The sequence below is a fragment of the Amyelois transitella genome, chromosome 2 (genome assembly GCF_032362555.1).
Source record: "Amyelois transitella isolate CPQ chromosome 2, ilAmyTran1.1, whole genome shotgun sequence".
Classification (NCBI taxonomy): domain Eukaryota; kingdom Metazoa; phylum Arthropoda; class Insecta; order Lepidoptera; family Pyralidae; genus Amyelois; species Amyelois transitella.
In genome coordinates this window covers 635,196-652,738 of record NC_083505.1, presented here as the reverse complement: position 1 = coordinate 652,738, position 17,543 = coordinate 635,196, and the positions used below count along the sequence as shown (strand labels likewise).

Genomic DNA, 17,543 nt, shown 5'->3' with positions numbered 1-17,543 from the left:
AATTGTTTTCCTACATTTTATTTGATATTACATTACATACATACATAAAATCTCGCCTCTTTCCCGGAGGGGTAGGCAGAGACTACCTCTTTCCACTTGCTTGCTTTGCACTTTATTTGATATTACATTACATAAACATTTTAAAATAAAGTTACAAATTCTTTAGATACAGCAACTTAATAAAACTGAAACGGCATTCAGTGGGCGAAATTTCGATTTCATCGTCCGAAATATTTATATGAATTTATGATTTTGACGCTTGTCATTGTCAACGTCAATTTTGTGACAGCACAGCTGACTGTTGTTTTCGTTATGTTGTGTTGGAACAAGAAACCAAACAAATTAAAACCAATTTAATAAAAAGAAAAATAATCGTTTGTAAAATTTTATTTAAGAGCTTAATTAAAAAATGTCTCTTACTTTGCTTTTAGAGAAATATGATGTTTCCACAGAAGAGGGTCTACAAAAAGCCATAACAGAAATTGAAAAAGAAGAGGTTTGTATTCGGTTATCAACTGGATCACATTTTCATCACTTGACTACATCTTTTATTTAAATTTTATTCTTTAAAACAATTCAGAACCTCCACAATGTCAGACAGACTGTTACATAAATATTAAACATACTTCTTGGATCAAATATACATAGATTTTGTAACACTAACAGGCAGAAGTGGATGAAGCGCTTTCGGACGTATTGTCCCGTGCCTGTTCCCTGGAGGGGAGGCTGCGGACCGCCAGTCAGGCGTACACGAAGCTCGGAGAAGTGAAGGCTGACGCCCAAGTGGCCGCAGACATGGTGGACAAAACTGCAGTGCTCGCGAGGGATGTCAGCGCTAAAGTGCGGCAACTTGATCTGGCCAGGGTGAGAGCTTCGTAATTTTCTAACTAGGGTTGTGGACCTGTGGGAATTATCTGAAATCTTTTTATATATGAATAACTATATTACCATTGAAGTTAGGTAAGATGTGAGAGACAGTCTAACCTCTTCTTTGAATAGAATTCCATAAACTGTATCTTTTTTTTTACTACGCTTTTATTAGCTTGGGTTGTATGTATGTATGTATGTATGTAACGGAATCTTTGAGCTTAATTTTGACTGATTTCTAAACGTCTGATCAACTTGAAACTTTGCACACGTATCAAGGACCGATGACAATGCAATATTTTGATAAGAGTTTCTCATTATCCTTATTAAAACTGCCAGGATTAATAAATTCATTTTTAGATCCTTCGTATGAGAGTAAGAGAGACAGAGATAGCACCATTGCCAGTAATCTCTATACAAGAAACCAAGAAGTTCTGATGTATAAGGAGTCCAAAAAGAGATGTAATATATTTCCATATAATGTTACTATTAACCTGAGACTTTTTTATTTCATCGCATCGCTCCATTTAGAATTACCATTAGAAACAATAGTAGAATTAGTAGAATATTTTAAAACAATAAAAAATATATAAATAATAAAACAAAAGTAATAAATGAAAATTGAACAACTAAATTTACAACAATACAAGAATAAAGTTACTACCTACAGATCTTTGTGATATTTAATACGTATTTAACATATTAATGCAATTCTTGAATTTACATTAGGTATCTTTTGCCTATTTATAATAGCAACACTGTAATACTCATTTAAGAAATGAGTGACATTTATTTATGTCAAATAAGTTTTGCAGTAAGTTTCGAATTCGATTAGAAAACCTGTAAACTTTCTTTCTGTTTTTTTATACCGGTGCCTGTGTATTTACCTATTTGCACTTTGTTTTGTGCTGATAACTTGTCGTTATTTGTAGTTTAGAATCTTCCGTTGAGTCGAGCTTTGTTCTTCCGGATATTCGTATGATTTTATCATCTGAGATTGGACTCTGACTGTGTTCACTGTGTTGTGCAGATATTTTGAGATAGGACTCCTGTAAAAAGTACCTGATTATTTGAGATAGGAGTCCCAAGTTTGTGTTTGTTTTTGTGAAAGACAGTTTTACAACGAAAGTGCCACGATGTCTTCCGATAAACATTGTTGCGTTCCTGGTTGTAAAGGCAGTGGAGGTATGTTTGAAATATTTTTGTTCCTGTATCAATCTGCCTCTTAATCTTGTGGTTTGATTCCTGGCAAGGCCACAATCGAAAATTATTATGTTTGCTGGATAGTCAAAAATATTATTAACAGTGATTTATCACTATAAAATTCTTTTCAACTGGGTTTAACAATCATCATACATGCATATAATCACGTCTATATCCCTTGCGGGGTAAACAGAGCCAACAGTCTTGTAAAGACTGATAGGCCACGTTCAACTATTTGGCTTTAAGATAGAATTGAGATTCAAATAGTGACAGGTTGCAAGCCCATCGCCTAAAAAAGAATCATCATTATGAGAATATTATGAGATTTAATCCAATCAGGCCACATATAACTTTAAGAAAGTTAGTTGTGAAAACCTCCGGCGATGGGCGCATGGTTGCGAAAGTCTTTTCTAGTAAGATAGTTATACTAGAAGTGTTAACTTCCAAAAAATAATTGTATAAAAAAACTAAAAAACTACGCGTTTTATTGCTAATCGAACTAAAAAATAGAAAATAAAAATTAATGACAAAGGAATTATAAAACAGTAGTAGTAAGTCGAACAATCAGTTATAGTCAATTACCTCTGATTAAAATTATAACAAAATTAAATTTATAAACAAAACAATTTAAATCTGAGTAAAAAGCGTGGGGTGCCTGATGTAGTAAATATTAAAATCATTCTATTAGCATATATTTATGACAAGAGAGTTATGAAAATGAAGTTAAATGCACCCCACGCTTTTTACTCTGATTTAAATTGTTTTGTTTATAAATTTAATTTTGTTATAATTTTAATCAGAGGTAATTGACTATAACTGATTGTTCGACTTACTACTACTGTTTTATAATTCCTTTGTCATTAATTTTTATTTTCTATTTTTTAGTTTGATTAGCAATAAAGCGTAGTTTTTTAGTTTTTTTTAAACTATTATTTTTTTGTTTATTTTAAATGTATGTCATGATTTGTAGAGAAAAAAACTTTGCTTTTAAATTTCTTATAGATTAATTTCTGCACAAAGACTAATTCATATTGTATTTTCTTTAATAAAATAAAAATAAAATCATTACAGAAATAGAATTGAGTATTTTATTTTTATTTTATTTAAGTAATTATGTCATTAAATAAAAATTAAATACAGACAGAATTAAGTATTGAGAGTTTACTATTGTCTGATATTATTTTTTATGTACCCATGTTAAATTTCAGTGCCGTGTGGCTGAGTGTCAGCGGCGGGTGCACGATCTGATAGACCTCCAGCTGTGCAGCGCGGGGGTGGAAGCTGCTATCAAAGCCCATGATTATGAGACAGGTATGTTAGTAAACCAACACTAGCTGATGACCTGAATTCCTGGGTTATGATATGGTATTAACAGTACGGTGCCCATAGTTTCTCAGTAAACCATTATGTACCTGTATTGGTACATGTGAACAGCTGAATGCGGCCTATCAGTCTTTTCAAGACTGTTGTTTCTGTCTACCCTGCAAGGGATATAGATGTGATTATATGTATTCATGATATATAGTATTAATACCTATATTATAGTATAATGCAATACACTATAGCTAAACTAATATGTTCCGTGCAAAAAGATTTCTACTTTACAAATGTGAAGAATAAATTTCGACAATGAAAATTTAAATTTATTGTTGAGAATAAATGTTTGTCAGTATATGTACGTTGAATGTCGCAGGAGCGGCGCACGTGTCCCGCTTCCTGAGCATGGACCCGCGCTCGCTGCACGCGGCCCGCGCCCGCGGCGCGCCCTCCGCGCCCGACCCGCGCCGCGCCATGGCGAAGGCGGCCGACACGCTCAGGGAACATCTCGTCACCAGGTAACGTTATACGAGTATGAGTGAAGGTGAGTACCGTTGCGTCCGAGAATCTTCCCCCTTTGCGCTAAACAGTCTAGGAAAAATTGTCTCAATCATGGAAGAGGAAGGGATTTATTTTCAAAATTGGATACAATGTATCTCTAGTTCTACATTCAGTCATGTTTTTTTTTTATGTAGAAAATGTGCATTCGTCCACGATTTAGATTTAAAAGATCTATATTTGTAAATTGACGTCCGGTGGAGATGCTGCAGTGTAGTTTGTTCCGCCACTTCTTATACACATGCGCTTTGGAAGCGGTAGTAGTTGTAGTTAGATTTAAGTGATGTGACGTCAATAAGTGATACCTTGTGTACAATTTTGATAATAAATCTATTCTATTTGTTACCTCTTGATGGTGAGGCCCGTTGCGTCTGAGAATCTTCCCCCTTTGCACTAAACAGTCTAGGAACAATTTTCTCAATAAAGGAAGAGGAACGGATTTATTTTCAAAATTGGATACAATGTATCACTAGACTTATAGACGTCACATATAGGTTGCTAGCACACCGCCTAAAAGAGGAATCCCAGTTTATAAGTCTATCCCTTAGTCTTAGTCCATAAAATACAAATATTTATAAAGGCACCGCATCAATCGATCTCTTTAATTAAATACCTATGTAAATAATTCCATAGTGGAATCCATAGTCTCTGCCTACCCCAATGGGAAACTGGCGTAATGGTATGTATGTAGAAAAATATTTTTTTTAGGTTCCAAGAGGCGTCAAAGAAGGAAGACGACGCCGCTATTGAGCGTCTGTTCAAGTTGTTCCCGCAAATCGGACGAGCGGAGGAGGGAGTCAATCTCTTGGCCAAATACTTGGCTCGTCAGGTAGTTGTCACATATTGATTTTATTATGTTATTAAGATTATGCTAAAGTTAGAACTTCACATTGAAATGTCACGCTGCAATACTTAATTCTTACCGCTTTTGTGCCATAATACTCGCCAATAGATGGCGTTGGCTTGATTTTGGTCTGTTCGTCGATAGATGGCGCTGGCATAATTTTGGTTTGCTCATCGATAGATGGCGCTGGCATAACTTTGGTCTGCTCATCGATAGATGGCGCTGGCATAACTTTGGTCTGCTCATCGATAGATGGCGCTGGCATAATTTTGGTTTGCTCATCGATAGATGGCGCTGGCATAACTTTGGTCTGCTGATCAATAGATGGCGCTGGCATAACTTTGGTCTGCTCATCAATAGATGGCGCCGGCATAACTTTGGTCTGCTGATCAATAGATGGCGCCGGCATAACTTTGGTCTGCTGATCAATAGATGGCGCCGGCATAACTTTGGTTTGCTCATCGATAGATGGCGCTGGCATAACTTTGGTCTGCTGATCAATAGATGGCGCTGGCATAACTTTGGTCTGCTCATCGATAGATGGCGCTGGCATAACTTTGGTCTGCTGATCAATAGATGGCGCTGACATAATTTTGGTCTGCTCATCGATAGATGGCGCTGGCATAATTTTGTTCTGCTGATCAATAGATGGCGCTGGCATAATTATGATCTGCTCATCAATAAATGGCGCTGTCACAAGTATCGAATGCGGGCGATGCCGCTAGTATCAGCTTATATAATACAATATATTATCGATAAACTTTTATAAAATTTGTAGGTTGAGGCCAACATTCGTCGCGCCAGCGTGGTCTCCAACACCGGACCAGCCGTGTACGCTGAAGCATTGACTCGAGTCCTGGAGATAGGTGGAGCCGCCGTGGAACGAGTGAGGAAACTGGCCACTGGTACCCCGGGCCTCCTCAATGCTGCCATTGTGATCATACAGCCTGTGGTGAGTTCCACATACATACATACATATAGTCACGTCTATATCCCTTGAGGGGTAGACAAAGCTGATAGTCTTGAAAAGACTGCTAGGTCTCGTTCAGCTGTATGGCTTCTTTATGATAGTATTGAGATTAAAATAGTGACAGGTTGCTAACCCATTTTACAAGCCTATATACCTTTTCGCTTTTTACGACATCAACAGGAATTCTATTCTAACGTGTCGGACATCACACGGCACGGTTGAAGGGCTCCTTAGTCTAAGGGCGAACGGAGGGGTTTTAGTGGGTAGGCTGGTATACTAGCTGCCAGGAGTCCCACACTCTCCCGGGTGAAGACCCAGGGGGTTGTCCGTAAAAGGGATTTCCCCTTCGATAACCAAAAAAAAAAAGGGCTCCTTAGTCTTAAAATGTCTTAATCCCTTTTTAAATGTATAGCAAAAGGTTAGGTGTAACGTATATGTTCCAGGTGTGCGCCGGAGCCTCCCGAGTGAGCGCCGCCCTCCGGAGCGCCCGCGCGGACGTGCTCAGCCCCGCGGGCTCCAAGCGGAACGCCCTGGCGGCTGAACCTGTTCTCCTCGAACTGGCGCTGTGTCTCAACAGAATTAGGCTGTATTTCGACTTCCTCACCAGGAAAGTGGAGGTGAGTATTTAATGATGACTCCTGGCACAGGCGTAAAGCTTAAAAGGAAGCACCAATCTACAACTGTGTTACCTATGTAAAGAGTTTTTTTTATTTATTTATTAATGATGACTGGTTTTATCTATGGGCGTAATCTGTGGTCGAGTTCAATTCATACTTCGAAGAAAGAAGAAGACTTTAAGCTACTGGGACCTATTTTGATGGTATTTGCCACACAGTTGGTTTTGTTTTACATGGTATTTTTAGTTATAAATAATTTACGACGTCGTCGCCCGGAAATTGTCGAGGTTACTCGTGACCAGAAGGCTGGTTTTTAGCTCGCTCAAAAGATAAGCATTGCCATTCAACGTGGCAATGCTTATCTTTTGCTGCCAGCCTTCTGGGCACTTGTCTTTGATCTGCCGGGATGTGCATTTTTGTAAATAAGTGTTAGTTTTATATTTAGGCTTATTTGTAGATTTATATGTAAATATACTTAGTTCTTTTTTATTAAATTAAAAAATAATAATTTACAAATGTTTAAAATTGTAATCTAGGCCGATGCGTCAACCCTGGATGAAGCGAATCAGAAGGCGGCTTCAGAACAAATTGAGAAGACGATCGCCAAGTGCGAGCTGACGAGGACTGCGCAAGACCTGCTGGGGCAGTACTTAGCTTTAGAGAGGTAACTGGTCAGTCAGTCAATATCTAGGTGTAGAACATCGCCAAATGTGAGAGAAGAAGGTAATTTGTTTAAAGTGTAAAAATCAAATAAAGGATATTAATTGAATTCAATTCAATGGAATCCTTTTATTTCTCAAATGAAATTATGTAAATTATAATATACTTCTTTCAATCGCTTTTTTAATAATAAAAGAGAAGATCTTCCGCCAGGCTGGTGTGATGCCTGGGGAACCGCGCGACAGACGATGTTGAGTCGGAGGTTGTATTTATTCTCCAATCCATGAAATCTTTGCTTGCGCGATGTAGATTCTTCGCTGCTATTGGTTGAGCGCGTCAATTTCTTCGCGATGATTGACATTTGTTGTGTGATTGGCTGTTGTGACGTTTGGCTAAGAGATGTCGCCACAATAAAATTAAGTATCTGTCACTTTATATTAATCTCAATTCTATCAGTAATTCAAATAGCTGAACGTGGCCCATCAGAATTTTCAAGACTGTTGGCTCTGTCTAGGGATGAAGACGTGATTATATGTATGTAATTATGTATGTATGTAGCTGTGCCCGCGACTTCGTCCGCGTAGAATAGTTATTTTGGGCATCATTGAAGCCCTCAAGGATGAATAATTTTCCCCGATATTTTTCACATTTCCATTATTTCTTTGCTCCTAATAGTTGCAGCGTGATTTTATATAGCCTAAAGCCTTCCTCGATAAATGGTCTATTCAACGCAAAAACAATTTTTCAATTCGAACCAGTAGTTCTGAGATTAGCGCGTTCAAACAAACAAACAAACTCTTCAGCTTTATAATATTAGTATAGATTTTACTCGAATTTCAATTCGAACCAGTAGTTCCTAAGATTAGCGCGTTCAAACAAACAAACAAACTCTTCAGCTTTATAATATTAGTATAGATTTTACTCGGATGTTCTATCGAAACGCTATATAATACTTGTTCTAGATTCTTCTTAGAGGAGAGCGTGAACAAAGCGCTGAAGCTGGCCGCGCCGAGTGCGGGCGCTGTGACCTCGAGCCTCGTGGACGACGTGTTCTTCATCGCCAGGAAGGTCATCAGGTAAGAACTTTGGGATGGTTGGCTTGATTGTCTTATTTATTTATTTAAATGATGACGTCTACATGGTGACTTTTAATTCAACTGCATAAATTTAACTGATAAGTGTACTCATCTAAAGGATACTAAAAAACGTTAAAAGAAAAATATCGGTTCATATTTTAGAAAGTACGAAAAAAAAATTAAAGTATCAAAATCCACGATCCTAAATACGTAATATCACTCCGGCCGGCGGAAAAGCGACGCGTAAGATTCAAAGGTAAACGACACAATTCATTCAGCTGAGCGATTTCGACAACTATACTTTACTTGATCTTGATACTAGAAAAATAATTTATTTTTCAGACATTTATTTACATGTTTAGTTTTAATTTCTTTTTGTAGTATTGGTCTTTAATAAAGCGTGTGACGTAGTATTTGAGGGTTTTTTAAATGTGAAAATGATGACGTTTAAATAATAAATAATAGTTTAAAAAAAACTAAAAAACTACGCTTTATTGCTAATCAAACTAAAAAATAGAAAATAAAATTTAAAGACAAAGGAATTATAAAACAGTAGTAGCAAGTCGAACAATCGGTTATAGTCAATTACCTCCGATTAAAATTATAACAAAATTAAATTTATAAACAAAACAATTGAAATCTGAGTAAAAAGCGTGGGGTGCCTGATGTAGTAAATATTAAAATCATTCTATTAGCATATATTTATGACAAGAGAGTTATGAAAATGAAGTAAAATGCACCCCACGCTTTTTACTCTGATTTAAATTGTTTTGTTTATAAATTTAATTTTGTTATAATTTTAATCGGAGGTAATTGACTATAACCGATTGTTCGACTTGCTACTACTGTTTTATAATTCCTTTGTCTTTAAATTTTATTTTCTATTTTTTAGTTTGATTAGCAATAAAGCGTAGTTTTTTAGTTTTTTTTAAACTATTATTTATTTTCTATTTTTTAGTTTGATTAGCAATAAAACGCCTAGTTTTTTAGTTTTTTTATACAATTATTTTTTGGTAGAAGTGTTAACTTCCTACTACTTCTACTACGCTGTATAACTATCTTACTAGAAATGACTTTCGCAACCATGCGCCCATCGCCGGAGGTTTTCACAACTAACTTTCTTAAAGTTATATGTGGCCTGATTGGATTAAATCTCATAATATTCTCATCATCATGATTCTTTTTTAGGCGATGGGCTAGCAACCTGTCACTATTTGAATCTCAATTCTATCTTAAAGCCCAATAGCTGAAGGTGGCCTATCAGTCTTTACAAGACTGTTGGCTCTGTCTACCCCGCAAGGGATATAGACGTGATTATATGTATGCATGTATGTATGATGATTGTTAAACCCAGTTGAAAAGAATTTTATAGTGATAAATCACTGTTAATAATATTTTTGACTATCCAGCAAACATAACAATTTTCGATTGTGGCCTTGCCAGGAATCAAACCACAAGATTAAGAGGCAGATTGATACAGGAACAAAAATATTTCAAACATACCTCCACTGCCTTTACAACCAGGAACGCAACAATGTTTATCTGAAGACATCGTGGCACTTTTGTAGTAAAATCTGTCTTTCACAAAAACAAACACAAACTTGGGACTCCTATCTCAAATAATCAGGTACTTTTTACAGGAGTCCTATCTCAAAATATCTGCACAACACAGTGAACACAGTCAGAGTCCAATCTCAGATGATAAAATCACACGAATATCCGGAAGAACAAAGCTCGACTCAACGGAAGATTCCAAACTCCAAATAACGACAAGTTATCAGCACAAAACAAAGTGCAAATAGGTAAATACACAGGCACCGGTAAAAAAAACAGAAAGAAAGTTTACAGGTGTTAGAATCGAATTCAAAACTTACTGCAAAACTTATTTTACATAAATAAACAAACTGTCACTCATTTTCCAAGCGAGTATTACAGTGTTGCTATTATAAATATGCAAAAGTTACATAATCGCATTAATATCTTAAATACGTATTAAATATCGCAAAGTTCTGTAAGTAGTAACTTTATTCTTGTATTGTTGTAAATTTGTGTTCAATTTTCATTTATTACTTTTGTTTTATTACTTATATATTTTTTATTGTTTTAAAATATTCTACTAATTCTACTATTGTTTCTAATGGTAATTCTAAATGGAGCGATGCGATGAAATAAAAAAGCCTCAGGTTAATAGTAACATTATATGGAAATATATTACATCTCTTTTTGGACTCCTTATACGTCAGAACTTCTTGGTTTCTTGTATGGAGATTACTGGCACTGGTGCTATCTCTGTCTCTCTTACTCTCATACGAAGGATCTAAAAATGAATTTATTAATCCTGGCAGTTTTAATAAGGATAATGAGAAACTCTTATCAAAATATTGCATTGTCATCGGTCCTTGATACGTGTGCAAAGTTTCAAGTTGATCAGACGTTTAGAAATCAGTGAAAATTAAGCTCAAAGATTCCGTTACATACATACATACATACATACATACAACCCAAGCTAATAAAAGCGTAGTAAAAATAGGCTCAAACGGCTCAGAAGCATGGGTATAGTCTATGTTTAAAAGGATGCAGTTGTTTTAAATGTCACCCTGTATATTCCTTGCGGGGTGGAGAGATTATGTAGGTTCCTTTTAGCTGTACGGTTTTATGATGGAATTGTGTAGTGACAGGTTGCTAGTTCATCGTCTAGAATGGGAATACCAAGTTTATAAGCTCTCAGTTGCCTTTTACGGCATCCATTCAAAATTCATTTATTCCTTTTAACAAGTGCAGTACAAGTGGGTAGCAGGGTCTCACCATTTAAGTTTACAAAAACCTGTGTTAGGTGAGATCCGCTCTTTAAATATAATGGCATTACATGCAAAGTTTAGATATTTAATTAATAATTATGTTTCTCCGCTTGGATTTCACGGGTCTATACACCCCGGATTTTTGAGAGGCTTGCGTGGGGATATAAATCCAACACGTAGAGGCCCTTTGGAGAAGTTGATGTTATGTTGTTCTCCTGCCAAAACCCGTTCCCGGCCATATCAATAGACAATATGTCCATGAACAAGTCTCGGCAGGAGGTGGAGCTATTACAAAATAAGGAAAAGGATGATGGGTTATGGAGTTGACGTTTGGATGGATTTAAACTGGGCTATTGCTGAAGAAGTTCGGACACCTGCCATAATCATGAATACGTGACTATTATGTGGCAGGTGGTGACTCGCCACTCACTTAATATTATTATTATGATTCCTAACATACATATATCGCTATATTTAAACATAGTTGTAAATATACAATATTATATTTTATTAAAAATAACATTTGGTATTATTATTAATTTAATTATTATGATATAATTTATGTATTAATCTGTGCTTAAACAATTCTACAATATGTAATTTATTTCAATACAGTATTAAGTTATTCGTGTTAAAAGTGCTTCAGTTTCTTCATAAGTAAGTTTCTGCAACCAAGATATCAATGTGCGTTTACAATCATAGTAAGTTTTATTATATATATCTAGCTTATTATTTAGCTGTTTATATAAGTAAGAGGACAATCTGAAATTTTGATTAGATGCAAATGCAGTCCTTGCTGGTTCATGATGAAATATAATATTTATTCTTCTTTGTTCAGTATGGTATTGTCATAGTCTAATGTCTTATGTTGTCTTAATACTGAGTGTAGTATATATAGCTGTCTAATTGTAAGTAGATTAGTGTCTGCATAGAGCATGTCAGTTGGATATCGGTAAGGTTTGAAATGCATAATTTTAAGTAAGGATCGCTGAGCACGCTCTAATTCGATTAATTTGGATTTTGCAGCACAACCCCAGATAGGGATACAATAGACAATGACAGATTGAACCAGTGCAACATATATATTACGGACTAGTTTAACGTTTGCAACATACCTAAGATTTTTGAAAATCCATGTGAGCTTTCTTATTCTAGATATTATAAGTTCAATATGAGAATACCAGTTAAAATTTTGATCAATATTTACACCAAGGTATTTTACAGAACTAACTTTATTAATAGTGTAACAGTCACACTGTTCCCGATCCCTTTGACACGTATGTAATTTTAGAGAAAGTTCCGGAGGAGGTTGAGTTGAGTTTCGAATAGAGAAACTGATGAAATTAGTTTTATTTTTATTTAGTGTAAGCAAATTCGATCTCAACCAATCTTGTGCACTTTTAAGTCCCTGTTCAGCAATATGGTATACTTCTTTCCAAGTGTCACCATAAAAAGTAAGCGCCGTGTCATCCGCATAGGAAAACACTTGACCTCCTTCTATGTTTAACTCGCAGAGACTGTTTATATACATATATCAGGAACAGTGTTGGACCAAGCACACTACCTTGCGGTACTCCGTGGGTAATAGGCTCATCTCCACTCACGAATTCTCCCAACTTAACTCTCTGTCTACGATCACCGAGGTAGTCTGAGAATAATTTTAGGGGCGTACCCCGAATGCCTATGTGCTCGAGCTTTTGAATAAGTGCGGGAACCGAGACAGTGTCAAATGCGTTTTTAAGATCAAGAAAAACAGAGATACATTTTTTACCTGCATCAATTTGGGATACGACTAATTTTGTGAAAGCAGCTACAGCGTCCTCGGTGCTTCTACCAGATCTAAATCCATAAGGCGAAGATACGGAATGGGCCTAGTGCCGGAAACCACACGACAAGAACCAAACCAAATTGCATATAAAATCATGCTGATCTCGCTAATCCCAACCTCAATTAAAGTTTCAAAAAATATATTTGAAAGCAATCCGTTTGCCGTAGACGCAGCATCTCCACGGGCAGCGTGGACGGCGCGTGCGCGGTGCTGAACGAGGCGGGCGCGCTGCTGGAGCGCGCGTGCGCGGCGCTGCGCCGCTGCGTGCGCGCCGCGCCGCCCGACGCGCTGCCGCTGCCCGCGCCGCCCGCGCGCGGCCCGGCGGATGCGGCGCCCGCGCTCGCGCTCAACAGCCGGCTCAACAGGGATGTGGAGGCGCAAAGGAGTCTGTTCTTGGTGAGCTATTCTTCTCTAGCGACTTTGTAATAGGCGTGATGACTTCATTCTTGTTTTTGGTGTTAATTCATTAAGTTTGAAAACTTTCCTAATTAAATTTAAGAGCTAACCCTTGTCGGTGAAGAGAGGACTTGAAACTACTCGTAGCGGGAGCAATGTTTCGGCTCGACCGCCACAAAGGAAAGATCTTCCTGTAGGCTGGTGTGACGCCTAAGGAACCGCACGACAGACGACGTCGAAACGACGTTGAACCGGAAATTCTATTTATGCTCCAATCCGTGAAATCTTTACTTGCGCGATTTAGACTCTTCACTGCTATTGGTTGATCACCGATCGATAAGTCTGTCTTGTTTTAGAATTTCGGGTACATACAGGGTGCGGTAAAGTTCTCATTTTTATCGCCACTTTTTTTTACCAATTCAATGTGATTTATCTATACCGTGCGCAGGCGCACATGAACGAAGCGGAAGCGGGCGGCGAGTGGGCGGAGCGGCTCGCGGCCGAAGCGGTCGCCGAGGCCGCGCCGCTGTGTCGCTCGCGGCGGGAACTCGACAAGCTGCAGTCGTGTGCCGCGGGTATGTTTGTCTACATAATTATACTTTTTTTATCCTTTACTGGGTAGACAGAGATCAGAAGGGTTGGAGGGAGATGTGAGGGGTTAGAGAGGTTGAAGGGAAAAGTGAGGGGTCAGAGGGGGTGAAGGGAGATGTGAGGGGTCAGGGGGGTTGAAGGGAGATGTGAGGGGTCAGAGGGGGAGAAGGGAGAAGTGAGGGTCTGAGGGGTTCTTATTTTATAATGTTTTTATTAGAGAAGACCTGAAATTGGCTTTTAAATGTTTATTTTATAATCTAATCATTGTAATATTTTCAGTTGATCATATAATCCAATGTATAAAATAAAATAAATAAATATAAATGGGTACAGGCCTGGGTTCCGCCGCAGCGGCGTTCGTGGCTGCGCACGAGTTGTCGCTGGCGGCGCTGGCGGCCGCTCTCAAGCACAAGGTCGTGGCGTGGGCCGAGTACCTCGCCGACCCGGGCCGCGATGGTGGTAAATATAGCTTATTTATTTTATCTATGTGACGGCCTCTGTAGCGCAGCGGTAGTATACTTGTCCGTGACATCGGAGGTATCGGGTTCGAATCCCGGCCAGGGCATGATGAGAAAAGAACTTTTTCTGATTGGCCTGGGACTTGGATGTTTATCTATATAAGTATTTGTTATAAAATTAGTATCGTTGAGTTAGTATCTCGTAACACAAGTCTTGAACTTACTTCGAGGGTAACTCAATCTGTGTAATTTGTCCCGTATGTATTTATTAATTTATCAGAAAATCAGTTCAGCGGTTTAGTCGTAAAAGCGTAACAGAGAGACAAATCTTTTGAAATATTTTTTTCAATATGTGAATACAGATGAAGCGGAAGATGATTGCGACGCGGGCGCATTGCCACAAGCTCTGGAGACGCTGAGCGAAGCCGCGAGGCAGGCCTTGTCTGCGAGCTCTGCGGAGCGCCTGCTGTCCGCGCTCGTCAGCGATGTGGCCGCCCGGGCCGAGGCCAGGGTGCTGCTCCACCACTACACCAGGGTGAGTGAGACAGCATGAGGTACAGGAGGAGCCGCGAGGCAGATGATGAGACTGATGGCTCGTCAATGTATGTATGAATGTATGTTGTATGAAAAGTAATGTCTTCGTTTAAAAAACTTATAGGTTCCGTCATGAGTCAAGAAATGAATTGTGAACGTACTGTCAAAGAGAAAAATAAATATATTTTTGATTTGATAATATTTTTTAGTATGATTTCTCTAAACCATTATGACCTAATAGAGTGACGTCTTCTTCATTTAATGCTAACTTCGTGAATCAACTTAAAACGATTTAACGAACAACAGTGGCAGTGAATGTGTTAAACATGAGTTGTCCCCTATCCTATCCTACTACTATTATAAAGGCGAAAGTTTGTATGGATGTATGGATGTTTGTTACTCTTTCACGCAAAAACTACTGAACCGATTACCATGAAATTTGGTATGTAGGTAGCTGAAGACCCAGAATAACACATAGGCTACTTTTTATCCCAGAGTTCCCGCGGGATTGATAGGGTTTCCATGCGGACGAAGTCGCGGGCGGCCTCTAGTTTTTATTATATATAGATGGGCGGATTCCTGGTGGAGCGCCGAGCTCGTCGCCTCGCGGCGTGGTGCGGCGGCGGCGCGGCGGCGGCCCGCGAGCGCTGCGCTCGGCTGGCGGCGCTGGGCGCGCTGCTGGCGCTGGACAGCGCTGCGCACGCGGCGGACGTGCCGCACAAGCTGGGCCCGCAGCTCGTCAGGGACGTGCTCGCCAGGAGGTGATACTGATCGTTATAACCGCTCTAAAATCATCCGCTCATGGCTCTGCTGGAAGAGCATACATACATATGGTCACGTCTATATCCCTTACGGGGTGGACAGAGCCAACAGTCTTGAAGAGACTGAAAGGCCACTTTCAGCTGTTTGGCTTTTTGATAGAATTGAGATTCAAATAGTGACAGGTTGCTAGCCCATCGCCTAAAAGAGGAATCCCAAGTTTATGAGCCTACCCCTTAATCGCCTTTTACGACATCCGTGGGAAAGAGATATAGTGGTCCTATTTTTTTTCGTTATGGTGCCGGGAACCACACGGCACAGGTGACACTAGAATAGAATAGATTTATTTTCAAAATTGGATACTAGGTATCACTTATTGACGTCACATCACTTAAATCTAATTATAACTACTACCGCTTCCAAAGCGCGTGTTTAGAAGAAGCGGCGGAACAAGCTATACTGCAGCATTCTCACCGGACGTCAATTAACAAATATAGATCTTTTAAGTCTAAATCGTGGACGAATGCACATTGTCTACATTTTTATGGAAACGTTATAATTTGAAACCACACGACACCGGGCACTTTTGTTTATTGTCTTCAGCAATTTATTTACACTTTAATGAATACAAGGCATAAAAAACAAAAAGACGTGGGATCGTCAATCCTACATATATCTCGCAACAGATGAGAGTCATAGACAATATATGAAATAGTACATAGCGATGTTGCCACTACAATGTTAGAAATCCTACCAATGACAGCTGTCAACATATACTTCGGTGGTCGTCGCCCTGGCGCATCATTTTGTTCTGGTCCTGCTCAGAGGAATTTCCTGGGGCTCGTCTAAGTGAGGATACTGACGTATGGTTCCCGGCAGTTTAGAATAGAGCCACTCCATATCTTCCCATGGATGTCGTAAAAGAAACTAGTGTGTGAAAGTAAATAAGAAAATAAGGCTAATTAACTTGGGATTCTTCTTGTAAGCGATGGGCTAGCGACCTGTCACCATTTGATTCACAATTTCATCATTAAACCATGCAGCTGCTTATGGCCTTTCAGTCTTTACAAGAATATTGACTCTTGTATACCCCGCAATGGCTATAGACGTGACTATGATATGTATTATGTATGTATGTACACCCTAGTGACCTGTCTTCGTAATTATTTTTTATTAGTTGTCTGTGATATGTTGAATACCTATCTGAAAAATAGCTGGGGTTTAGCTCGGCCTAACTCAAACAGATAATCATCAATCAGCACATCTGTCAATCGTCATCATTCATCACGTTTAATGTTAGTGATTTTTTCATGCTGCGCTTACGATATTTTCTTTTTAATTTTTTTTTTTTTTTTTCAGAATTGACTTCAAAATAGAAGACATCAAAAGATTGAAACTATAAGCGGAATCCGTCAATTTGCATTTAATTTTATTATTATTGTAATACGAAATGTTTAATAAATTATATTATATAATATATTATGAAGGTGAATAAAACAAATTATATGTCTAACAAGTTTTATTTTAAAATACATTACGGCATTAATAAAATACTGAAAAAACATAGCTAGCTTGAACATAACCTATTATTTAGATAGATAAACTCTTTATTGCAACATAAGAGTATAACACACAAAACAGCACAAAAGAGACAGAGATGGTACAAAGGCGGACTTATCGCTAATGCCATCCCTTTCAGTCAACTTTAGCGTTAATATACTATATTATATATTTAAACTAGACAGTGGAAAAATATTCAACATCATGTGATAGCAACAATAACTTCTAAAGGCACTCTTTCGATGGGGGTAAGTTTGTGTTATTTGTTAAGGTACAATTTTACTTCTTCGTTAATCATTAAAAGCTAAAGAATGTAATATAAATGCTGGAAAAATAAAAGAAATAGTTGACAGAGAAAAATATTGAGTAAAAATAAATTGCATATTTATGTTTTTATTTATTTATAATGTTACAGCCCTTTTCATAAACAAATCCAAAATGGCGGTACTGCAGGCAAAAAAATTATGGTGAAATGACCTCACGACAGATTTTCTCAAATACTTTCTC

At 38.1% G+C, this 17,543-nt stretch overlaps 1 protein-coding gene across 1 annotated transcript; it reads left to right on the top strand.

The window, feature by feature from the left end:
- Positions 1-292: 292 nt before the first annotated feature.
- On the top strand, positions 293-17,242 carry LOC106136874 (conserved oligomeric Golgi complex subunit 4). The gene is made up of 15 exons (XM_060954961.1): positions 293-496; positions 667-864; positions 3,279-3,381; positions 3,764-3,905; positions 4,654-4,774; positions 5,568-5,741; positions 6,203-6,376; positions 6,913-7,040; positions 7,999-8,112; positions 12,906-13,134; positions 13,583-13,709; positions 14,059-14,184; positions 14,546-14,718; positions 15,285-15,478; positions 16,836-17,242. The coding sequence occupies exons 1-15, from the start codon at positions 410-412 to the stop codon at positions 16,876-16,878; spliced, it is 2,133 nt and encodes a 710-aa protein (XP_060810944.1). The 5' UTR covers positions 293-409; the 3' UTR covers positions 16,879-17,242.
- Positions 17,243-17,543: the final 301 nt, after the last annotated feature.